General features: G+C 31.8%; 2 protein-coding genes across 2 annotated transcripts in view; one reads left to right on the top strand and one right to left on the bottom strand.

Annotated features, from left to right (window-relative positions):
* Nucleotides 1–27185, top strand: part of LOC123681662 — a 94129-nt gene that overhangs the window by 16746 nt on the left and 50198 nt on the right. The window contains exon 2 of the mRNA XM_045619895.1: nt 21975–22016. The gene's annotated coding sequence lies outside the window, so the exon portion shown is untranslated. The remainder of the gene's footprint in view (nt 1–21974; nt 22017–27185) is intronic.
* On the bottom strand, nt 11840–13656 carry LOC123683127. The gene is made up of 2 exons (XM_045622024.1): nt 13449–13656; nt 11840–13374 (listed from the first exon to the last, which is right to left on the bottom strand). The coding sequence occupies exons 1-2, from the start codon at nt 13654–13656 to the stop codon at nt 11912–11914; spliced, it is 1671 nt and encodes a 556-aa protein (XP_045477980.1). The 3' UTR covers nt 11840–11911.

The raw sequence follows: 27185 nt of genomic DNA, 5'->3' as shown, positions 1-27185 counted from the left end.
TGTGGCTTTCCTAAAATTTTTCAGGAGTCGTAAATGGTCTTCCCAGGTTTTTTTGCCTTTACGGTTCCATCAATATTGATGCCTTTAAGTTAAGAGGATCATTTTTGATCCACTATAAAGGGGAACACGAAAATCTACTCCAGGTGTAATAAAACAGCCAGCAACGTAAAGTGGGATGAAAAAGTTCTTCAGCTGAATATAATTCACTTTGAGATACCTAGATCGAAAAGATAGTTTACTGACGTGAAGTAAGAATCTTTAAAATGCTTTTTTTGAATTTGTTTTGTATTTAAACAGGGAGATCCATTAGGAATGTCCAATCTCTGAATTGTAGATTATAGACCACAAAATATGATGCTTCTGCCCAACATGCCTTATATAAAAGTCCTAGTTTCCGAGATACCGGGTGTTAAACTTCTAACGTGGATTTTGATTTACGCGATTATTTTTTGTTTTTACAATTTCCATTTGAAAATTGGCAATTTTGTTTTTTTTTCTGTATGAGGATTACCAATTCGAACTCTAATTGAGTATTGCTTATAGAGGCCGCTAGTTACACTTGGTGGTATTTAGTGATTTTTTCTGCTGAACTCTAAGTAAAAAAATTACATAATGTTGAATTCTACAAACAACAACATTTTCATAAAAATTTTTTTTAATGTTATTCATTTGATGTTATCCAGTTATTTGCTTCTAAAAAGTTCAATAAATTTTTAATTTATAAAAACTTTATTCCTTGATGTATAACAATAATAAATCTAAAAACAAAAATAAAATCTCTTGAAACGTTTTTTATTTGAGCCAATTTGGTAACAAAATCGTTAATATTCAACTTCAAAGTATATGTTTATAATTATCACCATTTGCTTGAGTCTATTTTATGATCTTGCGTAGGCAAAGATTTATTAAGATCAAAAAACCTTTGCCTATTATTTTTTTTCACATTCGTGACTCTCTATTTTCTGTTGCAATTCTGGATGAGAATTTATTTTTTCTCTGTAATCCATGTCTCAATTTGCAACCAAAGTAAAAAATCGATTGAAATCATGAAATAGTTTTTGATAAATCTCCCTGTATAATGTTTTCTAGAAATTTCGTTACCCAATCAATTCAGAAAGTGATATGCCATGAATATATAAAATTACGTGATATTTTAACACAATATTATTTACCAATTTCTTGAAACAATTTTCCTATTATTGAAGAAATGAGTTTTTGGATAACCTAATCCAAGAACATTAAATATGCATAAAATTTCAGTGGAATCTGATGAATAGATATTGAGATATAGAAATTTCTCAAAAAAACATTTTTTAATTTCCCTAATCTCTTTATCCCCATTCCTTAATTCCAGTGTTTTTCAATTATTGATATATCTTATTTTTTGTGGGTATAACTGTAAAACTATTGAAGTATTCCACATTCTATCGTCAAATTCAGTTGGTGTTCACAAAAACTAGGCGGACTGAAAAAATGGATCTTCACCCCAAATTCTTCATCAATGAGTTAAATCCAATTATTGGCGGCAATTCTCAGCTCAAAATTCGGAAATAGTAGCTATCTATTCCTCGTGGACAAACGTGCAGGGACTATATTCGATTATTGAAATTTTAATCGTTTTCATCAATATACACATACATATAAATATTCTAATCGTACCGACACTAGTCAATTCTCCAATGAATAAATAATAACCTCTACCAGCGATTATGACTCATAAACACATCCTACTAAATCATTACCAAGATCTTCTTTACGATTACTTAGCCGAAGTGACATCCGAATTACTGATTCGATTAGAAAATTGGAATCGAAAAACTACAGTGAAAGCTACTTGTAGGTGAGTGTCCGATTGGCTAGGTTCAAACCAATCCCTCGATAAATTAATCCAATTATTCATATTAATGTTGAATAATGCATAAACCATGTACTATTTGAATAAAATATTCCAATTTCAATGTCAATGGTAATCCAAGGAATACGTTCTTTCACTTACCTCCTACCCTGAGGAAATAAACATTTCTCATGATTCTGTATTTGTAGCATGTAAGTATACGATTGATATTTCTTGCTTAGAAGAATGCGAAATATTGAGTCGTTTTACGGTTTGAATATCATAATGAAGAAAAGTGAAAGAAACCAATGGGTGGAGTATTTAAATGATGTAAAGTGCACTTATATTTGCGAAATGATATGTGCTGATATCATGCATTTAGCAATTAACAACACCTTAGAATTCCTCTTTTTCTTCCTTGGAAGATAGCCCAGAGCAAATAAAAATAACTGCAAATTTTACATGCACTGTGGTACATTTTTTCTTCTAACCTTATAGCAATAGCTTTTGTGGTTCTCAAGAAAGGGGTTTTTTATGTAAGCATATGGTGGCCAGATCGTAATCACTAAAAATCATTAATTATTAAATTAATCACTGAAAATTTGCTTTCAAAAAGTTCAATCGTAATTACTAAAAATCAGCAAGATTTAAACTAAATGGTTAGAAAAATTATGGAGTATACAAGACATATGTCTCACAATGAATCATACTAAGTGCGAATGACCAGTAACAAATCTCGATAAATAACATCAACAAAGCAGAGTAACAAGGAGTCATCTTCAATGAAGAAGGAAAAAGTAACAATAATATTCAAGAGAGAATAACAAAGGACAGAAAATCATTGGAGCACTCAATTTCCTACCTACGAAAAAATATCAAGAATGAAACAAAAATGTTTGTCTACAAATCAATAGTTCAAAGCATTATGTTGTATGGCTCAAATATATGGGATTCGAATTAAACTAACAGAAAAAATTGCTGGCCACAGAGATGGACTTTTTGAGAAGTCGTGAAAGATCGATATAAGAGTGAGTAAGAAAAGCAAAAATCAGGAAGCAGATAAATATCGAGAGAGATATAAAGGGTGTTTTTTTTTAGAGCTATAGAACTTTAAATTGCAATAAAACAACGATGGATTATTCGATTGACATGAATTTTATTTATCCGCAAGATAATCTTGTGAAATTACATTTTAAATATGATTTCTGGCATATGACCGCCACGGCTGGCTCGGATGTAGTCCAATCTGAACGTCCAATTTTCGATGACTTTCTCCAACATTTGTGGCCGTATATCGCCAATAACACGGCGAATGTTGTCTTCCAAATGGTCAAGGGTCTGTGGCTTATCCGCATAGACCAATGACTTTACATAGCTCAACAGAAAGTAGTCTAGCGGTGTTAAATCACAAGATCTTGGAGGCTAATTCACAGGTCCAAAACGTGAAGTTAGGCGGTCACCAAAAGTGTCTTTCAATAAATCGATTGTGGCACGAGCTGTGTGATATGTTGCGCCGTCTTGTTGGATCCACAGCTCCTTGACATCATGGTTGTTCAATTCAGGAATGAAAAAGTTAGTAATCATGGCTCTATACCGATCACCATTGACTGTAACGTTCTGGCCATCATCGTTTTTGAAGAAGTACGGACCAATGATTCCACCAGCACATAAAGCGCACTAAACAGTCAGTTTTCCTTGATGTAACGGTGTTTCGACATACACTTGAGCATTAGCTTCACTCCAAATGCGGCAGTTTTGTTTGTTGACGTAGCCATTCAACCAGAAGTGCGCTTCATCGCTAAATAAAGTAAAATGGACGTAGTGCGCGATACGTATTCCGCACAGAACCATTATTTTCGAAATGAAATTGCACTATTTGCAAGCGTTGTTCATGAGTGAGTCTATTTATGATAAATTGCCAAACCAAACTGAGAATAAATCACTTGACAGCTGTTAAATCGGTCGCCATCTTGAACAGTAATACCAACTTCAAGTTATATACCTCGAAAAAAAAAACCTGTTATAAAAATCAGAATTGTATATTTCTGAAAATAAAAAAATTCCGATCTAAGTTTTTGCACAATTAGCTAATCATTTCATTTCGAAACCGTACTGATTTTTCCCATAACATTCCGACTTCATAATCTCATAATTAAAAGCAATTATCATCATTTGCTCATCTTGGTTCAGTTCACAAAAAAACTCGATTGAATTAAATGCGAAGCAATTTTGCGTTGCATAATTTCGCAGCAATCTATCACAACAAATAATTAATGGCCCATCAGCTACCAAATCGTCGATACTGTGAAAAATTACTGTGACAATGACCCAATTATTCCAAACTACATAATAACTGTTAAAATTCCTAAAACGAGAAAGTGATGCAATTAAGGCTAACACATAAACCAAAATTTCTTCTTTGTGGGACCCATCAATGCGTCATTTGTAAAATACTACCCTGGGGCCACAGCTTGATGACTCACTACCGATTCCGGTCATAGGTGTTCCCCTTACACAAAGCACAAGCAGGTATTTTTGGATGCAATACAAAGAAGTTTCTTCCACAATTATAATCGAATTCGCTTGTCACTCGTCAAGCATGATGGTTCACGAAAATATGGAATGCATACATGACAGTGGTGTCAGAATGAAAAAAACTCATGAATTTTTATTAAATTCCGTCTGAGATTTCAATCTGAAAGAGGAGTATTGATGCATTCATTACCAAATTCCCTTCTGAATCATATGAATTTATGTATCAGAAATGATTCTTTCCGAGGATATCAACAAATTTTTGGACCCCTTGCGATTTTGAGATAAGTGGAAATAGGAGAAACGACCATTATCTGATGGAATATGTCCTCAATAATCCACTCAATTTAATAGTAAATACGTACATAAATAACGCAATTTGAGACGAGAAATAAAAATAAAATATTATAAGATGCATTAGGAATATCCAATATAAAGTCAAACAAGCGAAACTACCTTATTAGTAGATTTACTAAGACAAAAGATGAAGCTATTCGGCTGGACTACTTAATATTGAATAGGATATATTGAATAGATAAATCAATAATCAGATATATGAATTATTTCATACCTGCATAAATAATAAAATCGAATGAGAACACGGATTTAAACAAAATTATAAGCAAATAGTTTACATGCAATACAAAATCGAACAATTAAACTAGCGGATCTACCTCCTTAGCAGATCTATAAGTCAGTAGATCTAAATCTACTACTCCCAGCTGTTGTATCTGAATTTAATGAATTATTCATTTTTTATCGTCTAGAATTTTCAGTGAAATAATACTCGAAGGCTATATTTGTGTGAGCTACAAAAAATTACTATTTTGTTCGTTCACAGCAGGTCAACATAAATATTATAGTTGAACATTTGAAATTATTTACATTGGTGAAATTACAATTTAATTCATTCACTATTTCCACAGACTTTGGCGCATTGTCAAAAAAGTTCCTCAACAAAAATTACCTTGACTATTTACTTTCTTATTTCCTCTTTTATTCTCTCATCTGGATCAGTGATGAAGAATTGACGTCATGACGAGATTTTGTTGCAGTTTCTTCTGTTCCTTTGTCTTTTATGGCTATGCCACAATTTTGTTTATTCTAATTATATCGTAGTTTCATTTATTTGCTAATATTTAAGTTTGCTATACAGCAAATATTTGATTATAGAATGTTAAGACCACTAGGTTTAATTTCTAGTTTTATTGCTGGCTTACCTTAAATTTTCTAGCTGATTTTCAAAATAGTCTATAATGTTTTTCTCATTGTACTGAGAATTCGCAGTCAGTGAAGGGTCTAAATGATTCTGACAACATCCAAACATGAGCCAAACTTGGAAAGTTTTCTGTCAAGGTTCTCAACAAGGTTTGAAGCCTTTGAAAAACCCGTTGAAAAAAGTACTTTAATATTAAAGATACAATTCATCCGTCACTTAATATACACTGTTTCCGTAAAGTATGGAACAAATTCATTTTCAGCTAAATAGACCATTTTGAGAAATAATCCTGAAACACGTCCATTTTTTATTTTAATTTACCATATTTTAAAATAATAATCTAATGTACAGGGGGAATTACTTTCGAGTAATGACGTCACCGGCAATTTTTTTTTTTAATGAAACACAAAAATACTATAGTTTTGTGTGTGCTCATAAAGTAACGCGTAACATTCTTTATTAGTTAAATCAACAATATTATAAAGAATAATTATTGTCTAGCGGCAATTGGTTTGAATATAACATCCTGTAGTTTGTTACATTTTTAGATTAATAAAAATGATCTGTTTCCAAAAATGTTTGGTACTTGTGGTCTAGCAGACTGAATATGAAAGAAATTATTCCTTATTTTTATACATTTTTATTAATCTAAAAATGTAACAAACTACAGGGTGTTACATTCAAACCAATTGCCGCTAGAAAATAACTTTTTTTGATAATATTGTTAATTTAACTAATGAAGAATGTTACGCGTTACTTTATGAGCACACACAAAACTATTGTATTTTTATCCACCCCGTACCAATTGGAATCAACATGTGATACATTTTTGGAATCAGCTCAGCTATATTAATCGGAAAAGTGAGACAAAATGGGGATGTTCCATTTGAAAAAAATTACGGTGACGTAATTACTCGGAAGTTATTCACCCTGTATATTAGATTATCATTTTGAAATACGGAAAATTCAAATCAAAAAACGACGTGTTTCAGGAATGGTCTGTTTAGCTAAAAATGAATTTGTTCCATACTTTACGGACACATTGTATTTATAAAGTATTGATTATTACAATACATAGTATTGATCGATAGAGGTAATTAGAATAATTAAACCGCAATTTCCCATTTTCCAAAGGTGGAAAATTGCGAATCGTGGGCTAGGCCACAAGGCAAATCGATGATTGTTCGCAACCTACCTGTTCAATTAAACTTAATAGATGCTATTTCTACATCTGCTGTCAATTCCTTCAATGGTATGGATCAATGAATCCACATAATTATATCCTCGACATGATTATGGCATTTGACTTGGTGTTAGGTGTGATTAAAGCTGAATTCTGAATTCTGATCACGAAAGAAATACAGTAAACATGATTGCAGTTGTTGAACATGTTAGTGCTGAATTCAAATCAGTCTTGTGTCCCATAAAATTGATGGTCTTGTGGTTTTCTTTGATAAGATCGAAATGAAAACGGAATACGTACCTTCAGTAGCAGATTAAATAATTTTTTATCGAAAGGAAAGACTCAACCCTCGAAGTTCATAATTCTAATTACTGGTATAAGAATCGTAATGATTTTCATTCAGCTGCAAAGCTTTACAATTAATTTCAATCAAATATAAGTATTTATTCACAATATATTTCCGAATTTTATTCAATAATAAAGAATTAAAAACTAAGAGCAAAACAAATAAAAAAAGGTAACAAAATCTTCATTCAGTAGACCAAGCAGAGTTGTCCTGCTCGAAATTCGTGTTTTGTTTCGATGAGAAAATCGATTTCGATAATATGGAGAACTTAACAATAACAAATTTAATTCCTGTGAACCCCATGAATTACATTTGCTTTACGAACATACTTACATAATGTTTATTTGGAGTTGAAACACCAAATATTAAATTGTTATGCATGCGACATTATTATTTCAAATTTTTTCATCCTTTCTGCACCAATTTCAATCCCACCCTATTCTATGTTAGCTATCTGGAATAATATCTGACGTCAAGTTATTTTCTGCAACATGCCATAACCTTTGAAAACTTTCCTATCTTGATGTCTAATCTCAGATAATATTATGACACCCAGATAGGCAATGTCGGTGATAAATTATCTGATCTACGAAATTTTCATAATTTCATGAAATATTGTATCCCCTTTTCCTTTGTAATAGTTCTCTAACTCTTCAATTTTCTACTCATTCAAGGATTTTTTCGAAATTTTGATAGATATTCTGTCCCAGTTCCTCAGTTATAAATTGTGTAGGTATCTGTATTCTTTACTCTTTCAATTAATACGCTTTATTTTACGCTAGAGACCATCGATTTATATGAGTTTTTCACTATTAATCATTTTAAAGAGTTCGTCATTGTGGAAAGTCCTTATTTATCAATTTTTTTTGGAATGGAATAAAGGAATTAGATGAATTTTCCTCTGAAGAATAAATATGTGCATGATATAAATTTCCGAATTTTCACATAATAGTATATTCTAAAACAAGTTGCAGAATGGGCTCCTATTCCAACACGAATGTGAAATTCGAACGCAAGAGTGTTGGAATTGCCTTCTGCAACGAGTATTAGACGATATTTTCTCTATTTCAGTCAAGTTTTGTGAAATATTGTCGAAATTCAATGAAAAATTCAGATTATACATCCTAGTGACATTTGTATTGTATCTTGGCAGTTGGTGTGACTGTTACGAAAATTGACAGATTACGAAATATGAATATGAATCGCACGTTTCGAATTTTGAAATAATTTACAATTACGCACTAAATCCGTGAGTTATGTCTGTAGTTATATCTAATCGATTTAACATCACCAGAATCAAGAAAATTTGCGAATAATGTTGCAAATCATTTCACTATATCAAAATTATATTATATTGAAAAATATTAACGTTTGTTGAAATTTGATTGAATTGGAAGTCAGTATATACAACCACAAAACGAAAAATATATCTGAAAAAGATGCTGTAATTAGTTCAGCACTGTTTTTAGAACTGTAATGAACTCATTACGATACTGAAATAGAGAAAAATATTTTACAAAAAGCCTTGTTAGAGGCTGAAAAAACCGTTGTTTTTTTTTAATTAAAAATAACGATGTAAGAACGTATTTTGAATTCTTGTAAGTGGAAGAAAAGGACGGTAAATCAGAGGAACGTTAGAGATTGCTTCACTCTTCCTGAAAAGTATTGGAATCTCGAAAACGCCAAGGAGGGAGGAGTAGTTAGATTATCAGATCACGAGAAAGTCATCTTGGATGAAGCCTCTTAAAGAATGGATATTTCGCTAATGATTTCTCTGTTCCCAGCATCAAAAGATCATATTTTCTTGTTAAAAGGATCCATTAAAAATCTTATACAAAATTTGATGCTGAGTGTCAGAAGAGTCAGGGCACATGTGAAAAATTAAACTCAAAAATCGTTTCCACTCAAAAGGAATTGATCATTAGCTTCGAGAATACAATCAATTAATTCTTAAAATCAAAAATTAATTCATATTCGAATCAATTATATCAGATGTAATCAATAAATTAAATTAATATGATATAGAATAGTGGACAATGGAAAGTTTTCAATCTCGAAGTTCCGTTTTCAATAGTTTAATAGCTAAAGTATTCCTTGTTCTCATTGAAATGGGAATAACAATCTTGTGTGAGAAAAATTGCATTATTTTTCGAATGATGAATAGAAATGTAGGTTATGGATAGATAAGAGTGAAAAAATTGTATCGACCTTTGACAAACTCATTATCTCCATTCATCTAAAGAATTTATGAATGAACAAAAGGCTACGAGGCAGTAAATAAAGATTCAATGACAAATTCGGAACATCATAATCTCTTACGATCTAAAAGATTTAGGACAGAGTCCAATTGTCCCTAATGTTTTATTACGATAGATGTTCCTAATTGTAGATATGTAATGGTCACGATATTTTGTGGCCTAATTACTTTGAATGTGCATAATATTTTTAATCGCATGTTGTATAAATCCATCTCTTATTTACTTCCTCAAAATGAGCAAAGCACTTTCAGCTCTTTGTTGTGTTTCTGATGAAATATCTAGTTTTTATGGTATGTTTTCACGTTTTTCGAAGTCTCCCTTCTATGTTCATATCGAATGGTCAAGATAAAAAGAGGAAAGCATAGAAGCTTCGCAGCGCTCGTTCATTCATTCGCCCATTGAAAACTACGTAACTGCAGTATTATAGGTATAAAAGGCAAAATTCGATTTTATTATTCAACTTTATTATTTCGCTTCAAAAAAGGCCTCAGTTTCGGCGATTATTTCTTCATTGTCGCTAAATTTCTTTCCAGCGAGCATTCTTTTGAGATCTGAGAACAGAAAAAAGTCGCTTGGGGCCAGATATGGCGAATACGGTGGATGCAGAAGCAATTTAAAGCCCAATTCATGCTATTTTGCCATTGTTTTCATTGATTTGTGACACGACGCATTGTCTCAATGAAGCACCACCTTTTTTTCCTTCAAATGGGGCCGTTTTTGGTGATTTCATCCTTTAAACGATCCAATAACGCTATATAATAATCGCTGTTGATGTTCTGGCCCTTTTGGAGGTGATCAATGAATATTATACCTTGCGCTGTCCAGAATACTGATGCCACAACATTTCCAGCTGACTGTTCTGTTTTACCTTACTTTGGATTCGGTTCATCGTGTGCATTCCACTCAGCTGACTGTCGATTGGACTCCGGAGTAAAATGATGGAGCCATGTTTCATCCATTGTCACATATCGACGCAAAAATTCAGGTTTATTGCACTTGAACAGCTTCAAACACTTCTCAGAATCATTAACATGTTGTTGCTTTTGATCAATTGTGAGCTCGCACAGAACCAATTTTGCACTCAGCTTTCTACTGTACAAATATTCGTGAATGTTATGATTTACACGTTCAGATGATATCTTCACAATGTCTGCTATCTCGGTCAATTTCACTTTACGGTCATTCAAAATTATTTTGTGAACTTTTTGATTTTTTCATCAGTGACAGCCTCTTTTGGGCGTCCACTGCGTTCGACGTTTTTGGTGTTCATTTCACCATGTTTAAACTAAGCATACCAATCAATGATGGTTGATTTTCCTGGGCAGACCCCGGAAACTCTTCATCAAGCCAAGATTTTCCTTCAACTGCATATTTTCCCTTCAAGAAGCAATATTTTATCAGCACACGAAATTTTTTTTTCACCTGTTTTAAAAAAAGCAGGTGTGAGATATTGCAATATCTCACAAAATAATGATCGGAATGCTGTCAAATTTTAACACGTATCGTTTGAAGGTTGGTACTAACTAAAAATCATGTGGATTTAATATTAGCACCGACATCTGTCCATCAGACCGGGGACTGCAAGGATAAAATTGTCTCCATCAATTACTGAGCACTTTCAGTCCTGTCCCCATTTTATTAAGCTCTTTATCGACGAACAAACTAAATGAAATATGAGGTTCAAACCTCAAATGTCTTTTTGAGCGTACTCTCATCATTCAAACTCGTAAAACCTTTCAATAAATTAATTTATACTTTCAATTGTATCAATATAAAGAAAGTAATATTAATCTTTCAAAAATTTATGAATAAATCATGAACAAAATAGACTCTATGGCTCTGGAATTAGTCAAAAAGACATAAAATACTAGTGTCAAAAATCATCCCCGAAATAGAATTGAAAATATGTTTCAAAATAGACACGGAAAAGGCATAGTTCGATAATGAGCAGATTATAAAATTATCAACAAACATTCCTACCCACTGAAATTGTGCGATTTGACGACAATAAGAAAATGTAGGTGGTGTGTTCATGAATGAAATCACAAGAATTACAAAAATCAACATAATCACTATACAAACCTATTTCTGGACACAACTAATATGACGTTAAAACACCCAATACAATACGAAAAAATGACAAACAATAATTCACAGTTTGTAAATTGAACACAAATGACGTAAATAATAATAAGAGTGACATGAAGGAAATTCTCCGTGTTGTATCGCATATTTCCAGAAATTTAATTGGGTTCGATTGGCAACGATTGCGTATGAAAACAACCAATAACACGGGTCAACATGAAATTTGACTTTGATTGCAAAGCATTAAATTTCGGTAGTTTAGGTCGTAATAAGACGGAAAAAAAATATATGGCATGAAAAACTTTGCTTTTGTGCTTAGAAGACTGATTGAACGAAATTTTTAAAAATCTCGGATTTTAATTTTTGATTGAAAATAAAACTATTGAAATAAAAATGTTTATTATTTTTATTAAGTTTTACTATCAAATTAGCTTACAGAAAAGTGGAAAATAACTTAAAAGTGCACACTTTTACTTTTTCTTTTATGTTCATAGCTACTTTCTCTCAATAAACCCCAAATATAGTCGCCCATCATGTTTTCATTGTATTGGCCTTGATAGCGTTGTTCAAAATTCATGATGTCCTGATGGAAACGTTCTCCTTGCTCTTCGGAATAGGCTCCCATATTGTTTTTAAATTTATCCAAATGAGCATGCAGCATATGTACTTTTAATGACATCCTGCAGCCCATGGCCTTGAAATTTGTAAGCATATCCTCAACCAACTTTTCGTAGTTTTCAGCTTTATTATTTCCTAAAAATCCAGAAACTACTGCTTTAAAACTGTTCCAACTTGCTTTTTGAGTACGATTCAGCAACGTTGGAAATTTTTCATCGGCGAAAATCTGTCTTATTTGCGGACCAACAAAAACCCCAGCTTTAACCTTTGCTTCCGATAACTTCGGAAAAAAATTTTTTAAGTATCCAAAAGCTTCTGAAGTTTCATCCAGTTTTTTAACAAATTGTTTCATCAACCCTAACTTAATGTGCAAAGGCGGCATTAACACTTTTTCCGCTTCAACAATCGGCTCAAATTTGACGTTCTGTTTTCCGACACACAATTCTGTTCTTACAGGCCATGACCGTTGAATATAGTGTTTAGAATCCGCTCTGCTATCCCACAAGCACAAATAACACGGATACTTTGTATATCCACCCTGTAGCCCCATTAAAAATCCCACCATTTTAAAATCTCCAATCAGCTCCCAGTTATACTCACGATACTTTACAGATTCAAGCAAAATTTTGACACACTCATAATTTTCTTTAAGATGTACTGAGTGAGCAATTGGAAGAGACGGAAATTTATTTCCGTTGTGCAATAGAACTGCTTTTAAACTTTTTGTAGAGCTGTCAATGAATAAACGCCATTCGCTAGGGACACAGGGTATGCCAATTGCTTCAAACATACCTTTAATGTCATTACAAAAACAAAGTCCATCTTCCTTCGTGAAAAACGTTGCAAACATTTCATGCCTAGTCCGCTGATCCGTGATCTTAACATCATCAAGCAAATTCCACTGTTTTAACCGAGAGCCTAGAAGCTCTGCTTTATTTTTTGGCAAATTTAAATCTCTAATTAGATCGTTAAAATCTTCTGAAGTAATGAGATAGTGTTTTGGTTGTTCAGGTGTAGGCAAAAACTCCTTATCGGAATTACTTTTATAAGAACTAAAAGATGAGCTACTTTTCTGCGATAATTTTTTTGGTGGCTCAGGTACTGGTCGTGTCAGGTCGTGAGCAATTGGAGCAGAAGAAGATTCGAGGTCAGGATATTCAATAGGTTTTGCATTTTTACCTCTACGTCTTTTACTCGGATTCACCATACAAAAGTAGCAGTCAGTAGTATGGTCTTTTGGTTCTCGCCAAATCCTTGGTATTGCAAATTTCATAGACCTTTTCTCACCTCGATACCAACCTAAAAATATAAAAATAAAAATTAATATGTCTATTATTTTGGATTCATCGCTTAATTAAATAAAAATTGCTTACCTTCCAAACACCTTTTACAATAACTACAAGCAACATGTGGAGCCCATGGCTTATCTTGATTCCGTACAGGACAGTCAAAATATGCTTCATAGGCTTCACAGAGAACGTGAGATGTCTCTAGTTCATATTTCACGTCTCGAACTTTAATAAATTGACCACATATAAAACAAAATGCATCAGCATCGTATTTGCACTTTCGTGATGACATTTTAAGTTATTCTGGGCTTGTAAATAACACCTGATGGTTGTTTATCACTCGGGTGCCATCTAGCGGCACAGTGTAAACGTTAATACCCCACTCTCACCGCGCGGTCTTTTTAAAAATATTAAAATCAATTAAAATTTATAAAAAAATTGAAAAATGAGTATTATTATTATAACTATCACAAAAGCAAACTTTATACCGAAAAAAGGTATTTTCTTTTCGTTTTTGTGCATAACTAACTGGAAAATAATAGTATAAATTTTAGGACAAAGAACGAAAATTTTTTTGTAGAGTCGTGTAATCGCTGGTAACAACCAGATCGCGGAAGTCTTTCTTTCGTACATGTTTGTGAATTCCAATTATTTCAAACTTCAATCGATCTTATGATCTTTACGCTTTACCACATACGACGCAACTTGGTTCATTAGTTTCGATAAGAAAACGGGAATTTTTACGGTCCTTAGATCAGGGAAAACAAAAATCGAACAAAGATATCTGCATATTGATAATTCAAAAATCCTGTTTCAAGTGATTGGTGAAATCTTTTTTGGCGCTATGTTGGCAACTATCCTCTAACATAATTTTAGCGACAGCTGTCGTTTAGTTTGTTTGAAGTAATTTTGTCAGTTCATCTTAATTGTGTTTGGCTATTTCAATACAACAAATAGAAATTTCGATATCGACGATTGTACACTCAAAAATTTTATCGAATAACCACCGTGTTTCCAGGATTTTAATACGCCTGACTTTTTTCTCTTTTTGAAAATTCTAAAAACTCATCATTGCTTCATCTGATTGAATTTTCCATGAATTTTTAAATTTTTAATCTACCTATTGACGCCAAAAAAAATTTAATTCAATATAATCACTTGAATGGATGTTGTAAATATCACGTTCTCATAATATTTTCGGGAAATGATTTGTTTGGAATTCATTTCGTGATTTTAAGTTTATGAAATTCGTGTAGTTCTCGAACTCGAGTTATTTTAACGTGACATAGCCATCGATTATACAGGGTGTCAGTAAACAAGTCCAACAAACTTCAGGGGGTGATTCTGAATATTGACAGTTTGTTTAATAACTTTTGTTCGCAAATGCTTAGTTTTCCGAGATGAGAGTATTAAAGTTTTTTTAAAAACAAACTATTCATTTGTTACTCTCAATTCTTTCTAAGAGAAGAATGGTACGTCACTGAGATATTTCAAACAAAAATATTTTTTTTGTATGGGGCTTCATTTTAAGATAAAAAAATTTAACATCTAAACTTTAATACTTTATCAAGAATATCTAGTAAATGAAAAATACGAGTTGAAATGTTATATTTATTTCGCATGAAAATAAGACATTTTGTCACATAAAACAACACAACATAAAATTTTCAATTGCATGTCAATCAATGCGCAATTACTACCTCTTGAAACCCACCAAATTTTATTTGGATATCTCGACTGGTTCCAAAGCAATAAGTGAATAATTAATATTTGAGAAAAATATCAATTCCCAGTATTTTATTTGTGAAAAAAAATTATATAGCAAATTGTCATTATTTTTTTATGCAGAATACTCCCCTGAAGGTTTCGCTTTTATTCACTAACACCATATAAATTGAATTTTATTGATAGTTTCAGAAAAACTACGTTTTACACTGACCTAACGAATACTTTTATTCGATTCGATCATTACTAATATAAACTGTGAAGATTTCAGGAGAGATTAGATTTTTTTTCAATAATTCAAGAAATCAACTGAAAAAAAAGAGTTTCATCAGTAGTCACCGAACCTATTAGCTCAATAATGAAAGCGATAGAAAATCGAGATCCTTATGCACTTAATCAATCTACGAATTGATTACTGATCTTATTTCTAATGAAATTGAGAAATTTTAGTTCGAAAAAAAAATTGTTGCCAACATTTTATGTTACATATATAACGATTAAAAATGTATGTTTCTTTTGACATTATATCATCATTTGTGGTGCCAATGGAAAAAACGAAGTTATTCCGAATTCAAATCACTATCTCTGACAAATATTCATGAATAGGGAATCGTTAATTGATCAGTTATGATGACACTAACATCAAACAAAAATTAAATGTATAATAATTTTTGGAGAATATATTTATATGTTCATATTGAAAAAATACTCACTCAGTTTTCTTCGGTTCTTGTAAATGTAGCCTCCACTTTTTATAAATTTTGAATATTGTAAATCACATTCTCAATCTATTATTGAAGCATCAGCGGATGATTTTGAGACAAAATCTCAACGAAGTTTTAGTTCATTTTCCCCTGAAATCATGGCCGATTTTTGCTATAATTTTTTTAAATGTAGCTTCATTTATAGGGAACATCACTGTTCACTGTCCTCAGTTATTTTATTTTTATATGTATATAGGGATGGACAAAAAAAATTAAAAGTTAGCTTGTATTCTGTGATGTGATTCATTCATTCATTCCGAATACTCTGTGAAGTGAATATTTACATATTTTTTGAATATTTCTTCTTTGTATTAATTACTCAATTTTGAGAGAAGAAATAATTGCTAAAATCAGCCAAAAGGTTCTAGGGGAAATGAACTACAAACTACGTTGAGATTTTGTCCGTTCCCCTTATTTTGCCGGTGTTTACCTATATTTATTTTTAAGTTTTTACATGGCTCGAGATGAACCATGAAATGACAGGAAATAACGAACCTTCGTGTAAAATTCACAATCTTTTTTTAATAAACCTCAAAATCCTCCTGACCCTCGACTCTCACCGGATGTCAGAATCACGCAGCATCCAACAGATTTAAGTCCACAATCCATGCTCTCAAGTTTATTAATTCATAATATTGATTTACGCGGATGTAGATCGCACATGTTGTTTCATATAATGTATCTGCTCTGTTCTCTTGATTTATGAATGGGAAAAAAATAGAGGAAACTGCTCCTCGTGCCAAATTGTTCGAAACCGAGTTAGCATCGCTCAACAAAACCCGTCTTTGATGAGATTGTGTGGCCATCATGTGTTGATGGGCCTCAATTAAATGATCTTCGAGTTCAATTGATAATAATAATAATAATATGGTTTATTCACAATTAAATTTACATTGATTGCTTTTGACAAAAAAGTAATGTACATACTGGAAAACTGAACAAAATAATAAGCCAATACAACACAAAAAAAAAGACTGTTGCTGAATAAACATAGATTTCCTCCAAAAACCGAAGGTTGCACGGAGGATTAATCTCTTCTTAATATGTGCATCTGTTTTGTGACCATGGCATTGAAGCAGTTTTATGAGCAAGGTACGACTTAAGACGTTGGACATCGCTATCTCTGGTTGATCATGTCTGCTACTTTAGCTCTACCAATTTGTCCCAAATAGTTTTTAATATACTTGCTGAATAATTTGCAGGAGTTTAGTGAATAAAATTTAGTTAGCAGTTCACCCTCCAGCAAGTTAAAAATACGTGGCATGATGTAAGTATATGTACGTTGTCCTACAGTCTTCTTCGTTCTATGGGTCTGTACTTTCGGCTTTTCTGTTCTACGAGTATTATATCCGTGATTGAGGTACTCCATCGAATTTCGATTTTTAAAGCTTTGCATAAGTAGGGTGTGGAAGTACATCCCTCTCATATCAAGAACTTTTGCTTCCAAAAAAAGATTATCTGTTGGATACAATCTCTCCCTACGTAGCATGATTCTCAAGAAGTAATTCTGTAGAACCTGTAATCCTTTTAGATGTATATCATACAGGCCACCCCAGGCCAGAATACCATATTGAAGCCGGGATTCTACGAGTGCATGGTATAATATTTTCATCTGCTTGAATCCCAATATTTGATTAAGAGAGCGAAATCGATGGAGAAATCGTCGCAGTGTATTTATTGTATTACGGCAGTGAACATCCCACCGGAGATGCCGGTCGACATGTATACCTAGGTACCTAATGGAACTCACTTGGCCAATTCTGAATGTTGTTTCTCCGTCACATATCAACAGATCATCAAAACGTGGTAGCCCACTTGCGCAAAGTGAAAAAGGTAAATATTTAGTTTTTTCCTCATTTACTGTCAAGTATCTGCATTTAATAGCATTCAAAACATTTTTCATGTCTTTCTCGACTAGCACTTTTAAACTACTCCATTTCAAGTCCTTATAGAGAATGGCTATATCATCTGCGAAACAGATTATCTTGCCGCTTCATTTCGTTGAAGGCGTTCTTTAATGGTTCATTTGTAGCGAAACATTTGGGAGTGTTATACTTTTTGTACTCATTTCCATTTCCCATTTTTAGTGAATGATATTTTGCTATATCACTAGAGATGGAATTTGGCTGAAGGCTCGTGAGTTTGGAGAAAATATGAGATAAATTATAAATATCAAAATCATGACATGATTTTGGCAAAACTCACACTATTCCATATATCTTTTTGATATATACATTTAGAAATACAATTCCAAACTAACAAAATATTAAAAATCAACCACTGGCAAAAATTTCCAGAGATATAAATCACAACAGGTAGTGATATATCTTCTCTCTTACTCTTCTGTGGAATAAGTATACAAATCAAAATTCACATATTGAAATAACAATTTTATGAGTTTAATTTCATTTTTTGATTGATATTGATTTTAATCAATGAATTATTACTTATTTATTCACAATGAAAGAAATTGCCGAAAAGTAACAAATTTGAATATTTCTAAAATTGAATGTGATGAATTGTAATATAATAAATTTTGAGAAATCAACGAAAATAACAATTCTGTCGAAAAACCAAGTTTTGAGGTATTGATTACACATGGACTTTTTTGATGAATGTTTGAAGTAGATTTGAAATTGCTGCAGTTTCTTTTTTGGGATAACCTGATCCTCTCGATTACATCAGAGGCTCCGATGAATGATCTGATCCTGATTCGATTTTCTGAGAAATTTATTTGGCAGCAGATAATATGATTGCTCCCTAAGATAATAGAAAAGTTTCAAATAAAGTTCTGCATCCATGATTTCCAGAGAGTGCACTCGAATGCTCAGGAATTTGGAGAACTCTTGTTACATTTGGATTTGTCGATCTTTTTATCATGAGTTCAAGGTATGAGCGAACGAAACATACATACTCATCCTCTTTATTTTTAATTTTTATTTACTATTCGTTAAGTTGTTCGAGACATCTTGAGAAGTTTAAAAATTTCTATTTAAAAATGGAAGGAGTGAAATACGTTATATCTTGATGGTTTTGATATGACCTCTGTTGACATCTATTTATGAGAGTTGTTCTCTGTCTAAATAAGTTTGAATTAATTCTTAATTAATTGATCTGATTTGTTTTCCTCTACGATTTCTTGCCTATGATAATATAAAAATAAGTATATTGAAGTAAATTGAATACTGAAACTATACATATAAACCTTAGATATCTAATGATGTGCATATTTAAAATTAATTGGTAGTAAAACAGATGAAAAAAAAGATTATTGAAAATTGAAGCGTTTATTTTTCTTTGACTTAATGGCATAACATTCTTAACATTAACGACATAAGAAATGTCAAAAAATAAAGAGTATTGTTGCTATTTTAAGCAGTTCAAAATATTTCATTCCTATCAGAAAACCCTTCAGATTAAAAACAGATTTTAAGTACCAAATAAAGTTATCGAGAATTATCTTTTCACAATTTTTTCATTCTTTACACAATCTGAATAGGAACAAAATAAACGTTGTATTCGATCATTCAAATCTAATTATATGTTATGCAGTGTAAATAAATACATAGTTACAATTTGCGGATTGAATAATTTCTTTGCTAATTGCATGAACGATATGTAGGTACTGATCATATAAATTGTATCTTGCTCATATTGCAAAAAAAAAGTTTATTCAATTTATCACCTACTTATGGTCGATAACTGATATATTATGAACATTTGTCTAGTTCAAGATGAAAAAAGATTCCAACAAAATTTCGCTTCAAGTGAAACTTTATGAATCTTTGTTGTTCAGAGTATTTCATGAACAAAAATTTTGATTTATGCGGTAGTTTTGATTAGGTGATGCACTTTTCCTAAACCGTTTCATCACAAAAAAAAACAGTCTTATATCTGAAAAATCTTATTATATAATATTAAAGTACAAAACTTAAAGGATATCCTCATTTTCATGTTGTTTAGCTGTTGTTAATAGATTCAATAATAGTCCAGAATTAAATCCGGTATAGCAATTTCATGGGGAGTTTATTCTGAATCGTTTTACGAAATTTTCATTATTTCAGATTAGATTAGAAATAGTTCCTGGATTACCCATTAAATTACTACCGCTAGACTCATAATAAAATAATATTATATATTCCATTGAAGAAATACATATGGTTAATTAATTCATTAGAAAGAACTAGACAGAAATTCTGATCATCTTCATTTCACTTCCTCATTTTAACACATTACCTGAATTACCGACTGTGTAATGGAGATATATTATTTCAGTAAAATGTTTTAGGTGTTTGGTCATCAATTTTCACCGAATAACACGTTTCTCGAAAAAAACTATTATTCCCCCTTCAATTTAGTTGGAAGTTTTATCTTTACAATAACCTGATAAAACCCTAACGTTAAAGAAATGAAAGTACGCAAATACAGGATCACCTGTGACCGAAATGAGAAAACTGAGCCTAGTACACGTAAATATGTATTAACAAATATTGTTCATTTGGAATGAGCAATGAATAATGTCACGCAAAAGGAAAGTCAACATTTCACACCATTAAGTAACTTCGAATTAGAGTTGGCGTAATGAGTTTTTGATACGGATATCCTTTATTAGATTCTGCAGGTAGTTAATAGCTGATTTATCTTCAATCTGTCACTGGCGTAGGAGGAAAAGAAAATTATTGAACTGGCTATATCGATAAAAGAAAAACGTTAGGTGATAAGCATCGAAATCGTGGTAAATTAGAACGTATTTAAGCCAAGTCAGATCTCATTTTGGTCCATTATTTCACAAAAAATCGACAGGTTTTGTTTTCTAAATAACACAGAGGAGTGAGTATACTATTTTAGCTTTTCAACTTTTACCTGAATACTGAAAAATCGCGCAAAAGCTTTGGACCTGTGGTTTGTTCTCCCTTCTCCCATAATTTTTCAGTATACATTGCGTATTATATAAATTGGAAAACTTCACACATTTTGAGTAAGTTACTAAGTAATTAAATGATTTAGTCATTTTTAGTTTGAAATGTTGATGGGTCCATTATTTCCCTAAAAATCGACAGGTTTTGTTTTCTTTATAACACAGAGGAGTGAGTATAATATTTTAGCTTTTCAACTTTTACCTAAATACTGAAAAATCGCGCAAAAGCTTTGGACCTGTGGTCTGTTTTCCCTTCTCCCATAATTTTTCAGTATACATTGCGTATTATGTAAATTGGAAAACTTCACACATTTTGAGTTACTTACTAAGTAATTATATGAGTTAGTCATTTTAAGTTTGAAAAAGTTTCCAAATAAACATTAAAAAATTTAAGAAAAAGTGGTATGTATCCTTATACTTTTTCTTTGATTTGCAATTCTTCTCTTTATTTCCTCTACATATTCATCAAAAAATGTCCCCCCGAGGAGCTGAAATTCCTATGACACCTTCAATATCCCAACTTGAATACCCAACCATATTTTATCAGAATTGGACTAGTAACAAGCAGAATATTGAGATCCGGGTATGAACGGTATATCCGAAAGAACATAATTCTTCTTCAAATCACTTACCAGATATGAAAATCTCGGGAATTTATCATCGCGCCAGTCCAAAAAGCTCTCATCATCTGAAAAAGCAGAATTTTGTTTATTCCAAATTGCCATAGTAGTTCAGAATTGTCTGAAATGCGTCATCTGGCACAGAAGACTCAATACTTCACCAGAGGTGAATATCAGTGAGACGGTGCAGAAAGTCCAAACTCCAAATGGAAATGCATTTTACTGGCAACCAAAATTTTGTTCATTCTAGAAATGATTACCAATTTTCCTCTATACCTTCGAAAGACTCGGAAGTAAAAACATCTATAAGATAATCATCTACATGTTTTAATTATAATGGTGAATCCACATGGAACACTTCCTAGTTAACATCAAGGATTGTTCATATACCTTATTATTAAGTAAATCATTGAACACTTTCAATTGTCCGCTAAAATTCTTATTATATTGAAGCGTTTGCTTCACATGATTCTGCTTTTCAAAAAATATCGAAATCAGATTGATTATTCAATGTTTATTAGAAATATAATAAAAACTAATGAATACATTCATTCTTTTACTGACACTTTGTTTTTATTTTCAGAAAATATTTCACTGCAGGTTAAATGAACCAACAACTCAAAAGGTGAGACTTATATGCATAGTTTTTTATTTATTATATTTCATTTCAATTACGATTTTCTTTTCTTTGCTGAAAGGGGATCGACCTTAAGTTCCGTATTATTCATTTTTGATCATTACCATAATGTTCAACATACAAAGAATTGCTTCATCAGATGTACAATTCTCACATGCCACATTATACGTAACAGTGAAATTGATCAAATAACATCAGAAGATCCGGTTGGGTGGATCTATAGAAAATACATTGAGCTCGATCATTTCTCTCATATAATATCTCAATTTCTTAGCAAAATTGAAATAAATTTTGAGTTCTTCGCCAATTCAAAATGAAAACTTTTCTTTTGAAAATGCTCATTTGATGAATGTCAGTAGTTTACCATAATCAACTTTGGTAATGTATCAAGTTATCTTGAATCTCTCCTTAGTTACAATTACTACAATGAGTTATTTTTATTTCTTCAACACACAAATATTTTTTCAATCGAAAACAAATAACTTAACAAAATTAAGGGATGTTCCGTTTCTCACCTCATTCAAATAAGGTGGAATAATTTTTTTTTCGATGAACATTTGACTCATATGATCTCAGTATTTGCCTTACAGATTAATATCTATTATCAGCATTGTGTTTTATGATAATTGAATGAATAACATCGAAATTTACTTTTATTTCACTTCAGATAAGAAACTGGTAAATTAAGGTTGGTAGATGGTTGATCGAGAAATTTGTTGTTTTGGGTTCATTTCAATTTCATCTTCAAGATCATGGACACTTTCATGTATTTAAGTTAGTTAATCTGTGTTTTTTTTTGGAGAGCTATCGCTTTTTCATTTCGTCACAATATTTGGACTATGGACTACCAATTTCAAGCCGATCACATATTCAGAAACATTGCAAATTCAAGAAGAAAATTACCCAATATTTCCGAGACCACATAACCGACGGTGTTGATATTTTTGGAATTCATATGTTCATATTATCAAATTCAATCTCCTTGCAAAATTTCATCATCAGAACTTTCTTTTTCTTCTTTAGGTGCTTTCTTCATCACTGAAAGTTGGGGACAATTTCAGTTAACTCCTCCCTATTCACAGCTTTTCTCAATGGGGTGTGTTTGTCCAAACCAAGTTTACTCTCTCACATTCATCATCATCATCACAGAAAGATATACCCAATATTTCTGTGATTATATGTAGATCCGACCGGATTGAGATTTTGCGTATCCATTTCATGCTTCCTTCAAAATTTCGTGTTGGCAGCGATATCAGAACCATAGAAAATCATACAGAATTTGAAAAAAAAAATATTTCCAATAACTCAGTCACAACAGATCCAAAATTTTAAACTTTTCGTAATATTTCGTGTAGACAAGGGCTCAAATGACGTCATTACGTCATTTTTTGTGTGATCTACGTGAATATAAAATATGAATTAAGTTAAAAATAAACCTAATAAAAAAACGTTTTGTTAAGAACTATTCAAGCAATATGGCATTAATACATATTAACGTTGAAATATTGACGTGTTTGATCTGGCTTTTAAGACCACTTATCCGAAGTGCCTTGAAAATTTTCAAGTAGGCTTCAATGTTATTTAAACATATAAGCAGGATGTCAACTTGATATTGTAATTAATTTGTTTCATTTTTGTGTATTCAATTTTTTCGAGTAGGTATATGAATATCGTTCCAACTGTTTGAAATACTATGAAACCCTATTGTCTACAAAGTCCCACTTTTCAATATGTATCGTTTATAAGACAGTTTCAAGGTGATTCACATTCAAAATTTACTCAACAAATTTGCTTTCATTTATCTTTGATAGTTTCAATTGATGTTTGGGACAATACTTAAAGACTTAAGTAGTTGCTTCTTCAAATGAGATACAATTATTCTAATGCATTGATAACACTCCAAACAGTTATAAAGGAAATAAAAAAAACCTTGTTTTTTAATCATTTTCTATGTAATGTAGATTAACTGTCAGTGTGTTATTAGTCCTAAAACTTTGGCAATCAAGTTTGCATAGTTAAAGCACAGGTCTTTCGTCTAGCCAAAAACTTCGAAGATACGAGTATATTTCTTCCAGAAAGCACTCGAAACTAACCAATCTAAAGAAATAACAAAGATAACCCAGAAAAGAATGTAGGTACTGCTGTAATGGACCATAACTCAATTGAAGTTCCTATTTGCGACATTCTTCAAGTTCCTATCGCGACAGAAGTGGCACAACTTTATATAAACGTCGCTACAATGAGAACAACATTAGCTATAGCTTCCTTATAAAAACATGTGAACTCGTCCCTTGTCAGAGTCCAAATGCGGGTTTATCTCTACAGCAACTACTCAAATTCGTATTCATGTAATTTTCAGTCTTCTGAAAACAAGTCTGAAGTCAAATCCTGGCCTGTGACAAGCTATGAAAACATAAGTGATACTTTCAATATAATGCTATTAGACATCTTTGTTTCATAAATTGAGTCAAATTAAATTTTTGCTGATCTTGTAATTTTTTTAACCATAGTATGTCGAATTCTAGGAGGGGCAGAAAATTTTAGGGGGGTCCCAAGTCATTTGCTGGGGGGGACGTTCCCCCAGTTCCTCCCCCCTAAATCCGCGCTTGGTTTAAGATATTTCTGGCGACTAGAACTCCGAATTGTCGGTATTCCTTTTTTTTCGTACGAAATGCCATTCAATAAAAGAATCATATTTCCATGTAAGAGCCATAGCAATAGATGCAAAAATCAAGTGGAGTACAGCCAATTTCCTCAAAATCTAAGAAGGCTGGTCTATCAGAAGGCACCAGCTATATCATGAATTTTTTCAAAAGTGAGTGGGCACACCAGTTTTTCTCTAGATATCTCAAGTTTTCCTATGTTGAAGCAACATAGCAAAATTTTTGAATAACTTGCTTTATCGGTGAACTTTATATTGGTATCTACACACAAATTTTTGTGAAATCTGATGAATAGTTCCTGAGAAAGATTAGAACAAAAAAATACTTTATAACAACAAGAAGTGTTCCTAACAATTTTAATTGGGTACTTGGCAAGGTAGACCATTCAATTCAAACAACCTTTGGTTTTGTACTTACCTCTATATTCCTAGTGCATTCCGGTTTGACAAAATTGATTTTGACCATTCACGGCTCAAATTTTAGAAAATTACAGCCATATCTCGCTGTTTATTGAAAAGATTATCTGCATAACATTTTCTAATTATTGTAGAAACCTTCAAACATACCTTCACTCTTTTGAAAGTGGAGAAAGCGTTGTGGGTTTTATGACGTTAATTTAATAGTTTTATGATAGTATTGGTTGAGCTTATCAACAAAGCCTGATTTCGTGAATATTTAATTATGTACTTCAATCTTTACATACAGTTTGAAAGTGAACATTTTGGAAATCAAACCGAAAAGTGACACAAGACGAGTCAGTTTTAGTGTACCTAGTTAAAAAATAAATGAAGTGGAAATTTTTTTTTGTGTTAATGAGTTCGTAATTCAAAGAAACTTTAGTTAAATCGGATTTGATTTTTTGAATGGTGAGTTCAAATTTGTTTATAAACCATTTCATTTGAATAATATTCGCTAGGCATTCCATGACATATTCAGCGCATGCTGAAAATTTTTTGGTCGCTAAGTTGGCATTCCTCATGTTCGACATATATGTTCATCCTACAGGAAAATTAAAGAAAATTAACATTCCTTAAACGTGTAGAATTCAGAATGTAATAATTTAGTTCTGAATTGTTTAACTGAAACCTTCCATGGAAAAGCATTTCAGCAATATTATTCATAACGGTTGTTCAATTAGAATGAAAATTCAAAATGGTAATGGCAACACTGTGTATAATTTTTGGACATTTTTTGTAATTTGCGTTTAGGAGATTATGCCATATATGTATAGGTGTATAATGTTCTTAAAAAAAAACGTAAATGAAGTGCCAAAAATATCTGATTCTCATTCTTTTTTTTATGATGAGTTTATGTGAATATTAACTCTTACTGTATGATACGAGTATTAATAGTAATAATAAAATACCAAACGAGACATGGTGCATTATTCATGATACCGAAACATAATACGAAACTTTATGAAAATTGACCTATGTTTGCTGGGATAATACTCTTAAACTATCTGCCTGTATCTGTAAAAACTGGTCATAAAAGCTTCAAAAACAAATTGAAAATCTTTTTGGTGAGAAGGCATATTATACAGTGAGAGATTATGTAACTGATGATTTCTGTTGTTAGTATGGCTGCATAAATTGATGTTGACTTTTTATTTATTATTTGATTTTTCATTATTATAATATTAAGTATTTTGTTTGTGATATTGTATTTTTTGACTTGTTTTATATCATGCAAATGATCGATTGGACAAATAAATTTCATAATTATTATTATCATTTAATCATGGAAAGAAACACGAATCTACAACGTTTAGAGATTCTTGTTAAATTATTTCGTTGGAATCAGTACCTACTCATTTTTGTGAATACTGGTAGAAATTTATGGAGAATTCATAGACGACATTATTTAGTTAATAAACTCACAGTTCATCGTATTGTAGACAAATTTGAAACTGAATTTTCACGAAACAAGAGTACCAGCCTGACAAAGAAATTCAGGCACATTGGCACATAACAGAATATTGATTTGATAGTTAATGAAAAAGAAATTTGAAACTTGTGGATTCCCCGTAGTTCTCAACAATTAAATCTTTTTTGAATAAAAATATGGAGAATTTTGAAAACATATTTCGGTTTAAATCTTTACAAATATCATCTGTTTCAAGAACTGATAATCCAGATAAAGTCACTGTGTAGTGTCCAATTTCTTTGTAGAAAATGATCGAAGCGTAACAGCCAATGGAGAACGATACAGAACAATGATAAATTATGACTTTTCCTTCTGTTGTTGAGAATTATCTGAAGGATATATTATATTGTTTTAACAAGACGGTGCCACTTGCCAAACACCTTAACAATCGATTAAATGAAAATGAAATTTGGTGATGGAAATGGTCAACCAATTCAATTTAATTCTCTCAAGTCTTGTGATTTAACATCTTGTGGTTTATTTCTTTAGTGATATGTCAAGTCACAAGTTTATGTTAATAATCAAACAAAAATTAAGCAATTAAAAATCAACATTGGTCGTAGGTACT

The sequence above is a fragment of the Harmonia axyridis genome, chromosome 6, assembly GCF_914767665.1.
Source record: "Harmonia axyridis chromosome 6, icHarAxyr1.1, whole genome shotgun sequence".
In the NCBI taxonomy this organism is placed as follows: domain Eukaryota; kingdom Metazoa; phylum Arthropoda; class Insecta; order Coleoptera; family Coccinellidae; genus Harmonia; species Harmonia axyridis.
Note: the sequence above shows the minus strand (reverse complement) of the source record. Positions and strands in the feature narration are given on the sequence as shown.